At 37.4% G+C, this 17,704-nt stretch overlaps 1 protein-coding gene across 4 annotated transcripts in view; it reads right to left on the reverse strand.

The window, feature by feature from the left end:
- The window catches only part of EXOC2 (exocyst complex component 2), a 184,116-nt gene that overhangs the window by 90,884 nt on the left and 75,528 nt on the right, over positions 1 to 17,704 (reverse strand). For all 4 annotated transcript variants that reach the window (XM_048310287.1, XM_048310269.1, XM_048310276.1 and 1 more), the window contains 3 exons: positions 16,717 to 16,843; positions 6,009 to 6,122; positions 1,446 to 1,570 (listed from right to left, as the gene is read on the reverse strand). In XM_048310287.1, coding sequence (XP_048166244.1) covers positions 1,446 to 1,570; positions 6,009 to 6,122; positions 16,717 to 16,843 — 366 coding nt within the window. The remainder of the gene's footprint in view (positions 1 to 1,445; positions 1,571 to 6,008; positions 6,123 to 16,716; positions 16,844 to 17,704) is intronic.

A 17,704-nucleotide genomic window follows, 5' to 3' on the forward strand; every position in this document is an offset into this window, starting at 1 on the left:
TGATAAACCCTGATTTTAGGTAAAAATAACACTAATAAAGGTAAAAGATGAAAAACAATATTACAGCTACTACATATATTTTTTAAATTAAGACCTTAGTAGTTAATAAAATAAATGAGGTTGCTTTCCCTACCATTCCTTTATTAATATTTCTCACATTTCTACTTGTGTGCTGACCTCCTCATTTATCAGAACATCAGTCTCCAAAGGCAAAAAGCCTATCTATACTAAGAGGTGGAACAAGAGAAAATTACTCAGTTGTGCTCAGCTTTTTTAAAACCTCACAACATTTATAGTTTGCCTTATCTTTCTTAAAATCCAACTAAATATTTGCTGATCCAAAAAATAATCTTACAAGGTAACACTGTTAGCACTGCTTTGTATCCAGAGCAGTAACTTCTTGAAAACAGAACTCTAAATCTTTTAGAGTATTTAATATTCCATATGTAAAGCAGATTTGGTTGTGAAAAACAAGCCACATTTCAATATTTATTTGGGATTATGTTTCAGATTATTTGGGATTCTGAACTATTCAAGAAAAAATAGCATTTCCATATTTTCAAGACGTGTAAGAATTACAAAGAAATAGCCTATTATTTTTCCTAGCATTTAATAAAAACTCAGCTCAAAAAAGGGTTAAAGAATGCCAAATAACCGTTTTTCTTAATGTCTTTTTTTATGAGCTTCACCACATTCTCCAGGTTTTCCGCTAAATTCTTTAATACTTTTGTTATTGAACCTAGTTATATTTTGGCCAAAGGGGTCAATGACCAGGACAGGTAATCAGCCTCGTGGTAAATGACAAACCTATTGGGGATGGTTTCCTGGGCACTGTTACTTTCTTATCCAGAGCAAAGCCTCACTAGACAGGACTACAGCGGCCCACAACGAGATTTGACCTGAGAGACACTTCATGCTCTAAGACTGTGTCTGTGTGTGTCTATATACAATAAATAGATACATAAAAATGGCAACTACGATAATCTCACTGGTGTGCTGCATTCTCCCAAAGGCAAGCAGAACAGAAAGGCTCTCTGATTGCCCAAAGTAAGAGGTATATTCAATACTCATGTAAATAGTACTGTCTGACTATTGAATAATAAGGCATCATAAAATCAAGTTTTTTCTGTTGCTCCCGTTTGCAAGTCATCTTAACATTAGCTCCAGCTTAACACTACTTCTCTTTCCTGCATTTGTGGTCTAAGCAATTTAATCTAATTCCTCCAATTCTTGTGAGATACATTTTGTGACGTCTTTTGCAAATATACCACAACAATCAGCTAGTCAGTTCTAGCTTGTGACCAGCATAACACAGATTCTGGGCTCATGATACAATTTTAGTACAGACTGTGAAGAGAAACAATATTTTTAGTATTAAATTCAAGCATACATGCATATAAGTCTTTTCTTTTATACTGTACTTAGTAAGTGCAAAGCATCTTTACCTGACAGAGCATCTTGTGCTTCAAAAAATGTGCTGAGACCTCCTTTCACATAAGCTAGACTCCCTTCATTTTTCTTGTTGGCTTGTTTCTTCAAATTCACAACAGCCGTTTTGAGCTGATCAAAACTGAAAACAAACAAGAAAACCTCAGTGATGTTCAAACAATAAAGTCAGCTAATGAATAAACAGAACAAAGTACTTGGAAAAGAAAGCATATTACTTTCAGAACAACTACTAAGGGACAGTTAATTGCTAATGAGTGTGCTTTTCAATAATGACAACTCATTCTTAGTCCAAAGATCTTGGTTTTTTAGTTCCAACCCTAAATGGAGCTGCTATCACTTGTGATGGAAGTGATTTCTTTATAATACAAACTAGTCAAGAAGTTCTTCTGAACATGCAATATTGCTTTTACTTAACTGTCTGTACTATATTAAATACGTGACAGTACAATTCACTACACTTAGTACACAGTAGATTAACTACTGAGGTGTTAGAAGTCTCTTTAGTAATGATATTTAGCTCTGCAGCTTCGCTCGTAACTCTTTCTCACTTTTGTTTCTGAATTCATTAAATATTTTTACGTTGGTTTGGACATACAGTTCAAAATTGAATACTGTATTAGTGCAAAATAAAGAAAAGCTAAACAGATTCCTGCTTTATGGAAGTATGGTTTCTATACGCAATCTACGGAAATATTTGTGAAAGACACTTCATAGAGCAATATTAATTGCCAACTCATCATTGTTGATTGTATGGTAGCTTTCTTTTTATCTTAGATTTGTAATACTTCTCAATTTTTGCCATTTTACATTTGATTTCACATCTGTATTTTCTGCAAGCACCTGCAATTAATTGAAAAGTCTTAAGTTGTGAATAAATTTTCATTAATTGTATATAATTATTTTTTGTTGATGATGATCAATATGATCTCAGTAGTTATATTACTGAGTAAACTATAAAAACAACACCATGAACAAGTTCAGAACTACAAATACAGCACATGATTTTCAACCTTAAAGTCTTTCCTCCTACCTGCATGCCAAAGCCATCTCCCCAACACAACAGAATTAAACAACAAACTGCGCTACACCGATGCGAGGAGAGGGATCAATGAAGTAGAAAATTAAGACATAATACAATTCCATGAATATTCTGCCCATTTCAAAAAGAGCTGGTAGAAAAAGGCACATTAAGAGTACAAAACAAAGTTTAGCCCTGGCAGTGAGAAGGCTATCACCACCTGCTGGGAGACAAAGAACACTGGTGTACTTAGAAGCACGTCTCTTTTCATACTGATGATGACACAACATTTGCCTAATTTTCTGTTTCCATCTGCTGGACAGAAATCACATTACTCACCACCTGGACTGGTCCACTTGGGCATATGAGAAGTACTTACCAGCAGCATTTTCAAAGTAATAAAAATCTGTACAGTTCTCCTTTTAAGCACTGTTTTCTGTTATCTGATGATTGAACAGTGTGTCAAAATAGTTTATTTATATTTGTCAGGATACTGCCAGGATTAAAAGAATTAGTAAAAAGGATGTTATACTGATTTCTTAAAAAGAATGTCCTTCATGGAAAAAACAGACATAAGCTAACCAAAATGTCAGTGCACCACACATTTACCATTTCTGATAGCTAAGGTTATGTAGAGGACAAGAACTAAACCATTGCTGTGTTTCTGGAAAAACAGAACAAATTATATGGGACAGATAATTATACAATTCCAGAATATTTTTTAGACTACACATTTTGAAATGGGAAAGAAAAAAAAAACCCAATCAAAACAGTTTTGCTGCTTCTTTACTTAAAGAGATGCTTATAATTAGATTCAAAATATGGCTGGATTCACCCTGCCCTTTGAGCATTTATTCCTGTTGAGTTTTACACTGCTCTTGAACCTTCAACACTAAGATTTGGACTTCATAAACCAACATAAATGGAGCTAATATGCAAAAACCTCCAGATTTCATTTAAAAGTACAATTTAACACTCTTTATTCCATTGGATGGAGGAGATCATTACTTCAAACTGTTGACATGCAAGGACGTAAATCTATGGAATTTTTTTCAGCAGGAACGATGAAGTACTTAAGCTGATAGTGGACAAAGTGTTAAATATGTTTTCTCTTTTCTAAAAGCACTTAACTCATTCAAGCTGTGTAGCCATCGACATTTATACACTCGTGGGCTTGTGGCTCAGCTCTCACATCTTTCCTTTAGCAGTGGCCATAGCTGGGCAGAGCACTTCAACTGCAGCTTTACCAATGCCAAGCAGAAAAATTATCTCCATATCTCACCTAACACATTGCTGCTGAAGATGATCACCCCAAAAGATGACTTGCACCAGACAGTCAACTGTTACAAACACTGGATTGTCTTCTGTATGGCTGCTTTCCAATCCCAGGTGTGTGCTCCTCCTGCTTGCCTTCCCCACACCCCTCTGAGTCTTGAATTCAACTACTTCACAATTGCTACAGCCACGGCTGCCACTGGTTATCACATCCCCTGCCTTGCCTGCAAGAATCAGATTTAGAATGTAGCACCCCTGAAGGCCCACACTGTCGCTATGTTAGAAGTCATTCCCAGAACGCCTCACAAGCCTCCTGGGATTGCTGCCCCTCCTGTAAATATGAAGGACATTAAAGTCTTGTACAAGAACCAAGGTCTGCTCTCTGGAAACTTCCCCAAGTTGCTTAAGGAAGACTTTCTTCACTTCCTCATGCCACTGCAATGTCACCCGTTCCAGACTCCTGAGAAAGAGCTCAACCATCCTGCTCCATAACAGGGACCATATATTTATTCCAGCTGTTATTCACATGAAGGTCAAGTCCCTCTCTTCTTTCCTGGGTATCTTTTTCAGGTGGCCTCTTGCTATCCATCACAAAATACTAGGTACATGAGCTATCCCACTTTATTCCAGTAGTATATTTGTCTAATCCCACATGGAGCCCTGTCTCTTACTTTTTTCTCAGGCAGCACAAGAGTGTGTAAAAGCACTTGAGGTTAGACACTTCCAGCTAGTTTTGTAACTACCTATAGCGCTCTTAATGCCATCGTTGAACCCACAGGTAGCACTCTGTCCATTTAACTGCAGGCTGTTATCACCATCCCTTGGTATGCCAAATTTGAAGTTTTTGTCACCGAAGCGCAAACCTGCTGACAAAGATGCTCTCACACTCCCACCCAGCTTTTTCAAAAGAATTCCATTTCTCACTGGTAGTGTTTGTCCTTTAGTCATGGATCTGGCTACGGAAGTAAAAAGTGCTTCCTTTGAAACCAGGGGTACAGCCATGTGTCCCTATCACCTGACGCTTTCCCCTTCATGTGTAAATCAAAGGGAAGACCTAGGCTCCCACATTCTCCACTGTTGTCCCCAGTCTGCAATCTGCCTGCAATCACTCGTGATCTGTTCTACATCTTTCTTGGCAGTGTCACTGGTGCCCACATCAATGAGCATCAAAGTGGCAACAGTCCAACAACCAAACATCAAGAAAATTTTTTACGAACAGCTACATCAAAAGCTGTTTGCTCTTTACCACTTAATTATCCCCTCATTTAAAGAAAAAAATTAATGATCCCCAAAGTTATCATATTCTGACAGACAGAATCAATTTGGAATAACTCCTCTTAGGTATTTGATTTCAAAAGATGCTGTCACTATACGAGTATTAGGTAATAATGTTCTCTTGCTGTTGTTCTGGCTCTTTAAAGTACCATCATTTTGAGAGGAAATTTAAGTATTTCCCAAGTAGAGTAATGGTTATTTCTGGAGCTCCAAAACCCACATATCCTCCCACCCCCAAAACCAAGAAGCAACCCATACCTTTTTCCACCAGTAGTAAACAAAATTAAATCAATTTGTAAAGTAGTATTTCCCTTTAAAATACTAATTGGAATACCCAGCTGAAAACAACAAGAAAACCTCATTTTCTCTATTAAAAATGGCTTCCAGTATTATCTGAACACAAGCAGATAGAAGTTTTGGAACTCAGTTATACATGCAAAAATACATTTATATAATGCGTTCCTGTAACTACATACTATGAACTATATTTCTGAATCAAGATCTTAATTGTCAAGATTTTAAGGGATTTACCTCAAAGATCCTACTTGCTTGTCCAACTTCTGCTACTACAGCATTTTCCACAAGTGTTAACTACAACCTAATTGATACTAACAGTTTCAGTCATCTGTTCAGCGCCCATAACCTGTGTCTCTGTTCATGACTTAACACCTGGAGTTTCCGCTCGAGGCCATACTAACTTCTTGATTCCTAAAGCTTGAAGAAAGACAGCTTCCATCTGACATGGGGGGACAAGGATAAACAACCCCCCACTGCCCATCATAAATTAGGTCTGGTTAAAAACAAGGTCTTTCTCAGAAGCACATTAAGCAAACTGGTTGATTAAAGCTGCAAGCCAAGCAGAAACACCAGAGACAATCGTGACTACAGTTCTAGTGCTGTAAATGCAAACCACCATTGACACATCTTCTGCATAATGAAATACCATCAGTGACTTGCATTTAAAACAATTGCTTATATGATAGCAACAAACCTTGTTGTCGAATGATTCTCAATCAGGTACCAGGCAGCAGAAAAGTTTTCACTTGTGAAATCAGCGCTCATCCCAGGAAAGAGTGACTCTAAATCTTTTTGAGGAAATCTGCCCCTGAAAATGAATATTCATTTCTTCAGTGAAACATAGTCTTGTGAACAGTTTACAATTAAAAGAGTCACAAAAAACCCCAAACTAACAAAGCCCAAATCATTTCCCTCTAAGATGGAAACATTAACTTGTATCTCACCTTGAAATTAAAGCTGCTATTACAGACACATGTAACATGACTGGGAAAGACTGAAATCTAATCTAAGTAAAACTAATTTTACCATTTTGATTTCACCACTACACATAAGACAGAAATGTTGTCTGTACAAAATATTTCGATTTAACTTTAAAGTGGCAGGACATCAAAAGTTTGACAGCTTGTAAGTGATCTCACACAATTTTTGTCTATTAGCTCCTGAGCAGCAGAAGTCACACAGAAACATGAAAGGGAGATACACAGAATACACTTCCATTACATACAAACACTGAAAGAAATACTGAGTTAAAATAATTCTCTTGCAAAGCAGAATACACTGTTCACCATACACAAAACAAAGGAAAAACAGGCTTATCTCAAGTGACAGCCAGCAGGTTTTGTTAGTTTTTATTAAGTCTTACAAATGCATAAAGAAAGCATGCGAGCCAATTCCTTGTGAAAACAGATTCTCTACAACAGCATTTTAAAACTACAAGTAGTTTCTAAGATACTCATCTAGAAAATGTATTCCATTTACTTTAAGTCTGTGTAATAAAAATATTTAAAGCACTTTTTGATGAAAACATGACAACCTTCATCCCTCAGTCCAGACACACACAAAACACTTGGCCAAATTTGTCCCACCATGCACTCAGTACACCACCAGGTGCACTCCCTCCTCTCATCTTCACCACCAGCTGCATCCTATCTTCAGAGACTAATTGTGGCAAAAAAATTCACTTTTTGTCAGCCTTAAATGGGTCAGTCAGTTGGACTAGATGGCCTTATGTCCCTTCCAGCTAAAATATTCTCATCTATTTCAAAAATTTACTATGTCGCTTTTGGATCACAACATCCAACTCAAAAGACAATGAGGTCCCTCTCTGATGCTCACAAGCGAGGTGAGTGCTGCTATACAAAGTATACTGTATGCAAATGAAAATCTGCCATACTTTGCATTTGACAGCAAACTTGGGTGGGAGTAGAAATCCAGAGTCAGTTCTAAGAACTACATTTAACACATATGAAAAGCCATTTAAATGGACACAAAAGCAGTGATTTGTTAGTTTTAGTTTTTTTCTGTAATCTAAACATGTTTCAAGATAGCTGTTTTTATTACAAAAAGCAAACAGCAGATTAAGTGAAACAAATCTAAAGGCGGGCACATTAAAAAGTACAATTATATAGAGAGGAGTTGTTTCCTGGAAGTTTCTTTTCATATCCAAATGGCCATTAGCACAAGCAGGTACAAAGGACCTACGTACATAATGACATGGTACAGAAGTCTTTCATCAGTAGCACCTGATTACAGCAGAGGCATGAAACAATACTTTCTACAAACCAGAAAAAAATCAAATGAGAGGCATGGAAAAGTGATGACAGATATGAAAAGTAGAGATACGGGGAAAATAGTGTGAGAAACAAATGTAGCCAGCAAAAATGAGGGTCCCAACATTTGTCTGTGTTCAATGAAAAAGTGATGATATTAAAATAAAACTTTAAGACATAAGTACTGAGATTCAGGTTTTTCAATGACCTTAAATTTCATGAATGACAGTAAGCAGAAAATGCTGACAGATGTAAGAAGAAGAAGAAAGTTTCAATTTATTCTTCATTTAAAGACAATTTAGGATACCTCATTTTACCCTCAAATTAGTCAAATTAGTGCCCAGTAGGCAAATGAACTTGAAGGATAGTACTTCACATGTGATACACAGTACAACTGTACAAAAAAGCATTTATATTAGATCCACACATGGTGACATCTTTGTGGACGACTGCACTTTTAATGCTACAAAATAAAACCAAGAAAACAAATTTGAGTTTTCAAAAGAGACTTGGACATTCTGTGCAAGCACTTTAAGTGAATGCAATCCATACAGAAGCAAAATTTCGCTCATATTTTCTGAATTTCCATGTATGTTCTCCGAAACCAAAAGAAACAGATGTAACACAAAAAGCACACACACTCAAATATACCATTACCAAATGCTACTCATTACTGCAGGTTTGTAAGAGATATGCATGACAGTTTAAGCTTGTGCATGAGCTATACAATTCCTACGGGAAAAAAACGAAATTATTTTGTAATATATATATAGAGAAAGACCAAGATAGACATGTAATCAATTACTGCAAATGAATCTTGTCCACAGACAGCAGGACAGAAATGAAGGAATTTTTTTTCAGTTTGATGTTTGACTGCCTTGAAAAGTTATTAGGAGCTTTTTTCCAACAGATGTATTTGTGTAGAACCATAAATTAACAATGCTTTTATCTGTGCAGACATGTTTTAGACATAGTCACAACAGACCAGAAACATGAATGTGAACGTGTGAGGTATGTTAACAATATGTTATACTCTATGGTTTCATATCCTTATTTTTATCATACATTTTACCAGTAGTTTTTCCACTAACAGATATGCTACAGCTTGCTACATAGAGACTTGCTACAGCTGTCTTCAAAACAAAGTGCTCACTAAAATGCTCAAACTGAAAGCAACTGTATTTCTAGAATGTCTGGCCAGATGCATCTAAAAAGAGACTGACTCCACATACACACAAGTTTGTTTCATTAACTTCCATTAGTAAATTAAATAAGTCAGTTTTTAGAAGTTGTTCTCATGAAAACTTGCTTACCGTTTACTTATAAACAAGCCCATATGTGACTTGAGAGAGTATTTCTGGCTTATTCTTTTCAACATTACAGGGTGAAGATGAACTAGTAGCAAAAGCTTAGATCATGATGACATGCAATTAAACTGTAAATCATTTTTCTGTTGACTTGCTTATTATACAAGAATCACTTCATGAAGAATACTTAATCATTATTAAAAAGTAATCACTGTAAAAGAAACTGGGAACCACAAATTGAATCCACAAAACCTCAGAAAAAGAACAGTGAAGCTTACCACCCTTGACAACCCTAAGTATTACACTAACTTTACAATTTTAGCAAAGGTAGACATACTGGATTTGTATAGTAGTACTTTCTGCTAGGCACACTATTTTACCTAAAACAGAACTAGATATGATACTAGATCTATAGTTAACATTTTAAAATAGTCTTTTTCATCCTTCAGCAACAATTTTAAATACAAAAGAAACCGAGATTTCACATAGTGGTTATATTAATGAGAAGTATAATAAAAATACATTTGGTTACAAGCCACTATACACTTTCACTTCCCTCAAACACATTTTGAGTATAGCTAACACAATCATACAACATTTGATGTGGTGGTCCTTGCTTCCCTGTAAAGGCCACGCACATTGACTTCGGATTCAAAACGTGGAGTACAATCAATTCAGTTGTGCCACAAGTGCCCATCAATAGAAGTCCCTCTTTGCACTACCCCACGCTCTAGGTTCTGTATAGCCTAATAGCAATAAACCTAATTTAACAGCACAGGATATGTGGACCCTTACAGATTCTTCTACAGAACTTGTGCCCATACAAAGCATTTATACTCTCCAGAGATTTGTTGAAAATCTCCATGGGGAAATCACAGCCTCCAAGCAGTCACAACCAACTGAGAGCAACAGGATACAACAGATACTAATTAACAAAGCCTGACAAGAAATGCAGCTTAGCAAGTTGTAATTTTTTTGTAAAAATTGTTTTCCTCACAGAACTTCAGAATCTCACAGTAATAGTTTCAGCATATATGACAATATTTGCAGTTTAAAGGTGGGTCCCAAAGCAAGATCCAGCCACCACAAGGTAACTTGAAGCTCAGTTCCACAGAAGTACACAGGGCAAAAGGAGCAACTTTAAATAAACACAGATTCTGAACAGCAACCAGCATAAACAAGCTCCAGCTAGAGCTGCTGTATACCCCCCCCCTCTGTCTGGTACCATTCAGACTCCTTGAAGCTGGCTTTGTACCAGCTGTACTGTGTTAATAATGCATGCAAAAAGACCAGCATAAGGGACACTGGTGTAGACTAAACACGACAAATCAGAAGGTGTTAACAAAGGTCTCTCCAACAGCAACAGGACAAGGGTGCACTCTGGCGATTCCTCCCTGGTAGCACTGGGTTCATTAGAAATATGAAAACAAAGTGGCAACTGTATTTTAGAGCTGGCAGAACGTGGTAAGAGAAATCCACTAAGAGATTATAGGCTGGCAGCTGCAGCTGATGCATCAGCCTAACAAACAGTAAGTGCTACTTTATTTTTTAAAGTCATAAACTAGGACTATACTGCAACTCTCTTCTGCAGCTTTCAGAATTTTTTTGCATGCATCTCTGTGATCAAGTTTCCATGCACCCATCACATTCAATGATGAAATTTACTGCATTTCCATACAAGCCATTTAAAAAGAAACATCGCGGCCTCCAGAAAGTGTTTTCTTATCTCATGTATTAAGCTGACGTTTACCATTAGGTGGCAGCGTAAGATCATCTGCTTCCTTCTCTCAGATGAACTGTTTTGGAAGCTGGCGTGGGAAGAGGGAAGCATCTGTATTGAGTGGGTGGATACAGAAGTATGTGGAATGTACTTAGCATGTCAGCCTTTGCTTTCATGTACGAGATGGATCCACCAAAGTGACCTCTGCTACATGCAAAACAACAAACACTATTCAAAAATTTTCTAACCACCACTAGGTCTGACTGATGTTACTGTTCTGCAGAGAATGAATTTTCTTAGTCTGACAGAGTAGTAAGAGGAGTCAGGGAACCCTTGGTTAAACAAGCACTTGCCATGCAGGAGGGAGAAGTATGCGATGCATCAGAACAAGCAATTCATTCACAAATCTCACGGAGATCTAAATTTTCCATCAACATATTTCAGCCAGTGTCTACAAGACACAATCTCTCCTAGAATGATCTTGTGTTACCAACCTGCTTTGGTAACAGCTCTAAACTGCTAAAACCAACCCAAGTACTGCCACATGGCTGCTAAGGTCAGAATTTTCATACCAAGTTCCACATTTCTCTGACTGAGACAACTACTCTGCACACTCTTTTTCTTCCTGCAACCTATTTCAGACTTCTCCTGGAAAAGCTGGCAGCCAAATGCTTGGACAGGTGTATTCTTCGCTGGATTAAAAACTGCATGGCCACGCCTAGAGAGTGGTGGTGAATGGAGTTACCTCCAGCTGTTGGATGGTCACTACTGGGATTCCCCAAGGGTCAGTACTGGGACCAGTCCTGTTCAATACCTTCATCAATCGAATGTACTCTAAAAAAGTGTGCAGATGACACCAAGCTGGGTAGGAGTATTGATCTGCCGGAGGGTGGGGAGGCTCTGCAGAGGGATCTGGACATGCTGGATTGATGGGCTGAAGCCAGCTGTATGAGGTTCAACAAAGCTGAATCCTGCTTGTGTCACAACAACCCCAGGCAGCGCTACAGGCTGGGGACAGAATGGCTGGACACCAGCCAGGCAGAAAAGGACCTGGGCGTGCTGGCTGACAGTGGCTGAACATGAGCCAGTGCGTGCCCATGTGGGCAAGAAGGCCAGTGGCATCCTGGCCCGTATCAGGAATGGCGTGGCCAGCAGGAGCAGGACACTGACTGTTCCCCTGTACTCAGCACTGCTGAGGCCACACCTCTAGTGCTGTGTCCAGTTCTGGGCCCCTCAATTCAGGAAGAAGACTGAGGTGGCGATACGAGTCCAAAGAATGGCAGCGGAGCTGGTGAAGAGTCTAGAGAGTCAGCTTTGTGAGGAGTGGCTGAGGGAGCTGGGGCTGTTTACCCTGGAGTAAAGGAGGTTCAGGGGTGACCTTACTGCTCTCTACAGCTGCCTGGAAGGAGGTTGTAGCCACATAGGGGACGGCCTCTTCTCCCAAGCAACCAGCGACAGGACAAGAGGACACAGCCTCAAGCTCTGCCACGTGAGGTTCAGGTTGGACATCAGGAAGAATTTCTTCCCTAAAAGGGTTGTCAGGCATTAGAATCGAGGTGGTGGAGTCACTGTCCCTGGAAGTGTTCAAGAAATGGCTGAATGGCACTTGAGGATGTGGCTCAGTTGACAAGGTGAGGATTGGTCAAAGGTTGGACTTGATGACTTTGAAAATCTTCAACTGTAACAATTCCGTGATTCTATTTTATGATTCAATGTTTCTGTAAGTGTTCCTGGCTACATCTGCATAACACAGTCAGGAATACTCCCTGGGGAGGAAGGTGGCATAGACCTACTTTCCACTGAAAGTCAGCATACAGATAGTGATAGGACGCTAAAGCTTTGTATCAGTCTTTACCCCATACCGAAAATTAAAAACTAGAACTCAAAGATTTTAAATAACTATTTTCTGGTGGGAACTGAACACCTCACAGCATACACACAATAGGCACTAAGTTATAGCAATGCCAAAAAACCCTTATCTGATTGGATGAGCTCTGTGTTTCAGAAGATGAATGAACAACTGCTAGGAAGGCAAGAGAACAAACATGTGCAAACACCCTTCTACAAATACATTTGTGACTTCAAGGGTCACAACCACTGAAACACAAGAACCAGCATGTTCAAATTTCATTACAATATAAATTACTTTTTTTATTAGCAAGTGAGATTCTTAGTTATATGACACAAGAAATGCAATTAATTATTAGAAAATATCAAGAACTTATCAGCCAGCAAAATACTTACTACTTGCTAAATTTGCAGGCTGAAAGATGATGGCCTGAACATTATGTATACATGTAACACTTAAAATATCTTGACTACACATGTAACATTTAAAATATCTTGATTATGTAAAAGAACAGCCAGGAGGATGACTGCATATACATAGTTGCTTTTTTTGTATCCTTGCAACATTTGAAGATGAATATGAAAAGACAATTCCAGTGTGTATTTTGAGTATATATATGTTACTCCTACAATATATCTATAGGCAGTATTCTAATTATTAACAGAATGTCAGACCCACTATTACATATTTCCCTTAATTCACAGTTCAAACCTTTCTTCACTTAAATCTCAGTCATTCCCAATTAAACTCCAATCTTCAATCTACTGAGCTGAATAACTTTTTTTTGTCCCTGTGCATGCCTAATAATTTAACAAAATGCTGTACTGAAGCTCTTCTGTTCATTACTTACAAGGCCTTTTTTCTATTATTTCAAGGTCTCATTTGCAGCAGCTTGAAAGCATCGACCTGAATGGTTTGCAAGCTACAATCAATTTTTAAACACATTTTAATTGGACAAAGTACCATAAAAAAAGGTTTAAAAATCCACAAAAGGAACTTTTAAAACCAAGCATAATCCATATTAAAAAAAAAAACCAAAACAACAAAACCCCTCCAAAAAACAATGAACTCATTCCCATGCTGCAGCTTGTCTTTTCTGTATCATTTGCTAATGCCTGATGACCACTTTTTACAGGGACGGCTTCTTTCTCTTTCAGTCTGTAGTCTAACCACCTTCCTCTGCCTTCTCTTCAGTGTGCTCCTATATAGTTTATTCATATTCCATTTTATCACATCTATTTTTCACTGCTTTTCTCCCTGAGCTTCTTGATTAATGTTTCTTTTGTTTACCACTATTTGCATAATACAAGGTGCTCCTTTCTCTTCTGTGTCAGCCATCATGCTGCAAAGACTGTAAATCCCACCAAGTCAGACCAGTGCCAAATGCTTCAGCTTCAAAATTAAAATACATCCCAATTTGTACATGTTTAAAGAAAAAGTTCAAAGAAGCCAAAGGTATGAAAAAAAGAGAGATCCATAATGTTGCAGGGTCCCATCTGCATACACAACAGTATTATTAGGATCATATTAGGATGTCTTTCATTTTAAAGCACCCTAACAATTTTTATCACTTCTAGTGACAAATTATTCCCATATCTAGTAATGGTTATTGCTACTTTTTTGCTTATTCACTCTCTTTCTTGGTTTACAATTGCCTTCTTTCACTACTTTGTACAACTTCTCAATATACACCCATCACATACATAAAGTATTTGCAAACATGTGAGTTTAGTTAAACTATATGGTATTACAGCGTTTTTTATGGAAGTAAACATCACATTGCTCCAGTTTATCAAGAAAATGATGAAAGATTTTCCATTGAGAAGGCACTCTTTAATTAAACCCAGAATGTTCATCTATAGTCAGAACTATTAACACTGTGCTGTCAACCATAGCACGAGGGCAGACCAGGCTTTTCCTCTCTTTCCCCTCTCCACAATTTAACCCCTCAATTCCTCCACACAACTACTTGTTATACTGATCACTGTTCCATCTCTCAAACTGGTGCTTGCCATAATCTTCCTGCTTCACCTGCAATGAACCTGGGAGTTCAAGAACAATGAACTAGGCTTGATATGCTTGCCCAAAGATTTCCTAATTCCCTCCTTCTCCAAAAGGTTATTTCCTAGCTGTATTTACATGTTTCTGATTATTTCTTTTCACACAAAACCAGACGTTTCAGTAATACATTTTCTAATGCTTTCAGAAGAAACATTTAAAATATAACATGGTTGGTTTTCTATTTAACAAACATCCAAATAGATAACTCTAAATTAAGCAAATCCTAAACTAATGCTGCTTAAGTTTCTATACGATAATTCTTAATCTATCATATTGACAATGTCTTAACTATAAGAAATATTAATTTTGGCTATGAAGTCAAATACGGCATTAGAAGTTTTGTTAAAATCAGAACAAATTAAAAGTAGCTGTGTCATAACCTCTGTATTTATAGAAAGACATATGGTGAGAAGACTATGGAGTGAGGACTATACAACAGAACAAATTTTCTTGACTTAAATCCCAGATAAAATATTGCAAAAGTTGTTGCAGGGTTCAAGAAATACAGAATTAAAGCAGAGAAAATTAGTTTTAATGTCAGCCAGTCACACTGCTTCTTACAATGTGTGAGAACATATATAAGTTTTGAGACTAAGTGTTTCACTGGAAAAAGTAACAAGACAAAATTAACATATCACCATTAACATATCATTTCAAAGGAGACTTGCTACAATAAGATTGATTAAAACTCAGCTTTATGCAATAGAATACATCAAATGGATTAAAGAACAAGTTACAAAAAAAACCAGAACCCAAAACAAATCTATGGAGAAGGAAATGTGAAAACATTGGTAGGTAAAGTTTTACCAGAGCCCAAATTACTCTTTCATCAGTATTTGTATCATCACCAATAACAGCTTTATCACTAGTAATTTTTTATAAATAATTGGTAGGAAACAAAGACTGTCATCTAGAATGAGAAGACAGACTTGTCAAGGAAGGAACAAACAGAGAAATACAGGCAAATGCAAAAAGATACAGTTAGAATAAAGGAATCCTGGCCATGCCTACAGAATAATGACCAACCACGCCAGCAGCCAAAGTAGTGACTCAAAGAAAATCAGCTAACAAAGTACTCAATGCTAGTTGCCTGTGCAGCACAGTGGTAAAAAGGATTATTAGGTTTTTAATTTACAAACAGGGGAGGGAGAGTGGAAGAGTGACAGAAAGTCTTCTAGTAACACACTGGAATATTGTCCATAGTATGAAGGTCTGCATTTTTCACGGATTGGAAAACTGAGGAACATGAAAGAATTATCTGCCAGAAGTTACACCAAAGGCTAAAGAAAAAAAGAGATAAAATCTCCATTTTATTGCAAAAAAATGGCTTAGGACTTTGAAAAGAAAGAAAAATATCTATTCAAGCTAGGAAAGAAATGCCAGAGGCTAGAAGGTGACATGGATCCACTAGAAATTCCATACAGATTTTGGGAAAGTGCAGCTTTCTCATCAGAATAATTTAACAATGGACATTGCAGATTTTTTCCAATGCACTGCCCCTCACAAACAAGAGTATTCAGCAGATGACACCTTAGTAATAGTTTAATTTTAAATCATCTTTTGTTTTGGAGAGCTGACAGATGTACTCCTAATACTATTTCTACGAGTTGGGCAGGTTTAAAGAGTGTCCCATTTAAAGATACCTAATTCCATTTATCATTCACTATAAAGTTTCTATTTCAGGAAAAAAAAGTCATAAATTCCACCATACTTAAGAACTAAAGTAAAGACGACTGTGGGCTGGAAAACAGTATTAGTATTTCAATAAAATAAACTAGCTGATGTGGCATAATAAATCACATTTTACAGTGCAATTTTAGCAACAGATAGCAATCTAACATCCTTAAAAGCCCCATGAAACTCAAATGCAACAGTAGGTATTCCATAACTACAAAATATAAATCTGAAGCCTTAGGTTATTTAGCAATCCTCAAAATCTAAACATCACTGGGGTTCAATATATCAGGCTTTTAGATTATCTACAGTTCTAATTGATGATCCAAAATAGAGGATTATGGAGCAGGATACAATGTACACTAACAACTCCAAGTACCAAATAGAATACTAGCAGCTACTAGATGTATGAGTTTTTACATCCTTCCCTGCCCTGAAAACCATTAAACTTTCTTGGCATTCACAAAGACACATATAGAGAAAACCACTAAAAAAGTGGATTAAAGGCATTTGGTACTCACTTGTCTATCTCAATACCAAGCGGATTAGCCGGACGTAGGGACAAGGGGGGAATCCCTTTGTTCCTGTCAGTGCGCATGTCATAATAGTTCATTTCATCCACCCAGACAGCAGACTGATCCAAGATACCTAGAGAAAACAAAGCACAGATCCTTAAAACAACAAGGGCAGTCCAGCACCATCAACTTCTAACATACTGAATTAATTTGAAAAATCCTGATAAATATAAAATGCATGGCTAGGTAATATATTGAAAGATAAATGGCAAAACAACCTGGATGCAATTATGCTAAATTATTTTATTATAGCTGCTGAAAAGGTATTCATGGCTGGGCATCAAACATTACCCTCTTGCAGAGTGCACAGTTTCACGTACATTAGGAGCACTTGCCTGACCACAAAGTATTAATATTTTCATTCCTGCAAGTATTTTGGTATCTATCCAAATCTTGTTATCTGCTACTTTCAAAAGAGCAATTAATTGAAAGTGTTCTCATTTGCATATTTTAGGGAAGATTCCTCTTCTGCCCCATTTGCTATCCAAAAGGTAACTGAACTTCGGCCACACACCAAGATAAATGACTTCAAGGACACAGAACTGGCTTTGTTTCCAATGCCTTAGCACAGACAATGCATAAAGGTGAGGCACAATATGTCCTGGAATCTCAGCTGAAAATGGAGCCAGTCATACCCTTGGCCTTACCCACCTTTAACATACCCATCAGATACTCAACACCAGAAATCACTCCATCCCCCCACTTCCCCATATTTTCAAATATGAATTCTCCTCTCTCATCACCAAAAGCTTCACTGTATAACATTTGCACTTACACATTTCACCTTTCTATTATTAAGATATTAGTGCACCTTGGGAGAAATTACATGTTATTTAACTGTCACTGAAAGGCTGAGAATAAAAACCTAAAACAGTTCTTGTGGGAACTCCGGCGTTAGAAAAGATAACTATCCAACTTCACCAATGAGGGGTTC

This window comes from Corvus hawaiiensis, chromosome 1 (genome assembly GCF_020740725.1).
Source record: "Corvus hawaiiensis isolate bCorHaw1 chromosome 1, bCorHaw1.pri.cur, whole genome shotgun sequence".
Taxonomy (NCBI): Eukaryota; Metazoa; Chordata; class Aves; order Passeriformes; family Corvidae; genus Corvus; species Corvus hawaiiensis.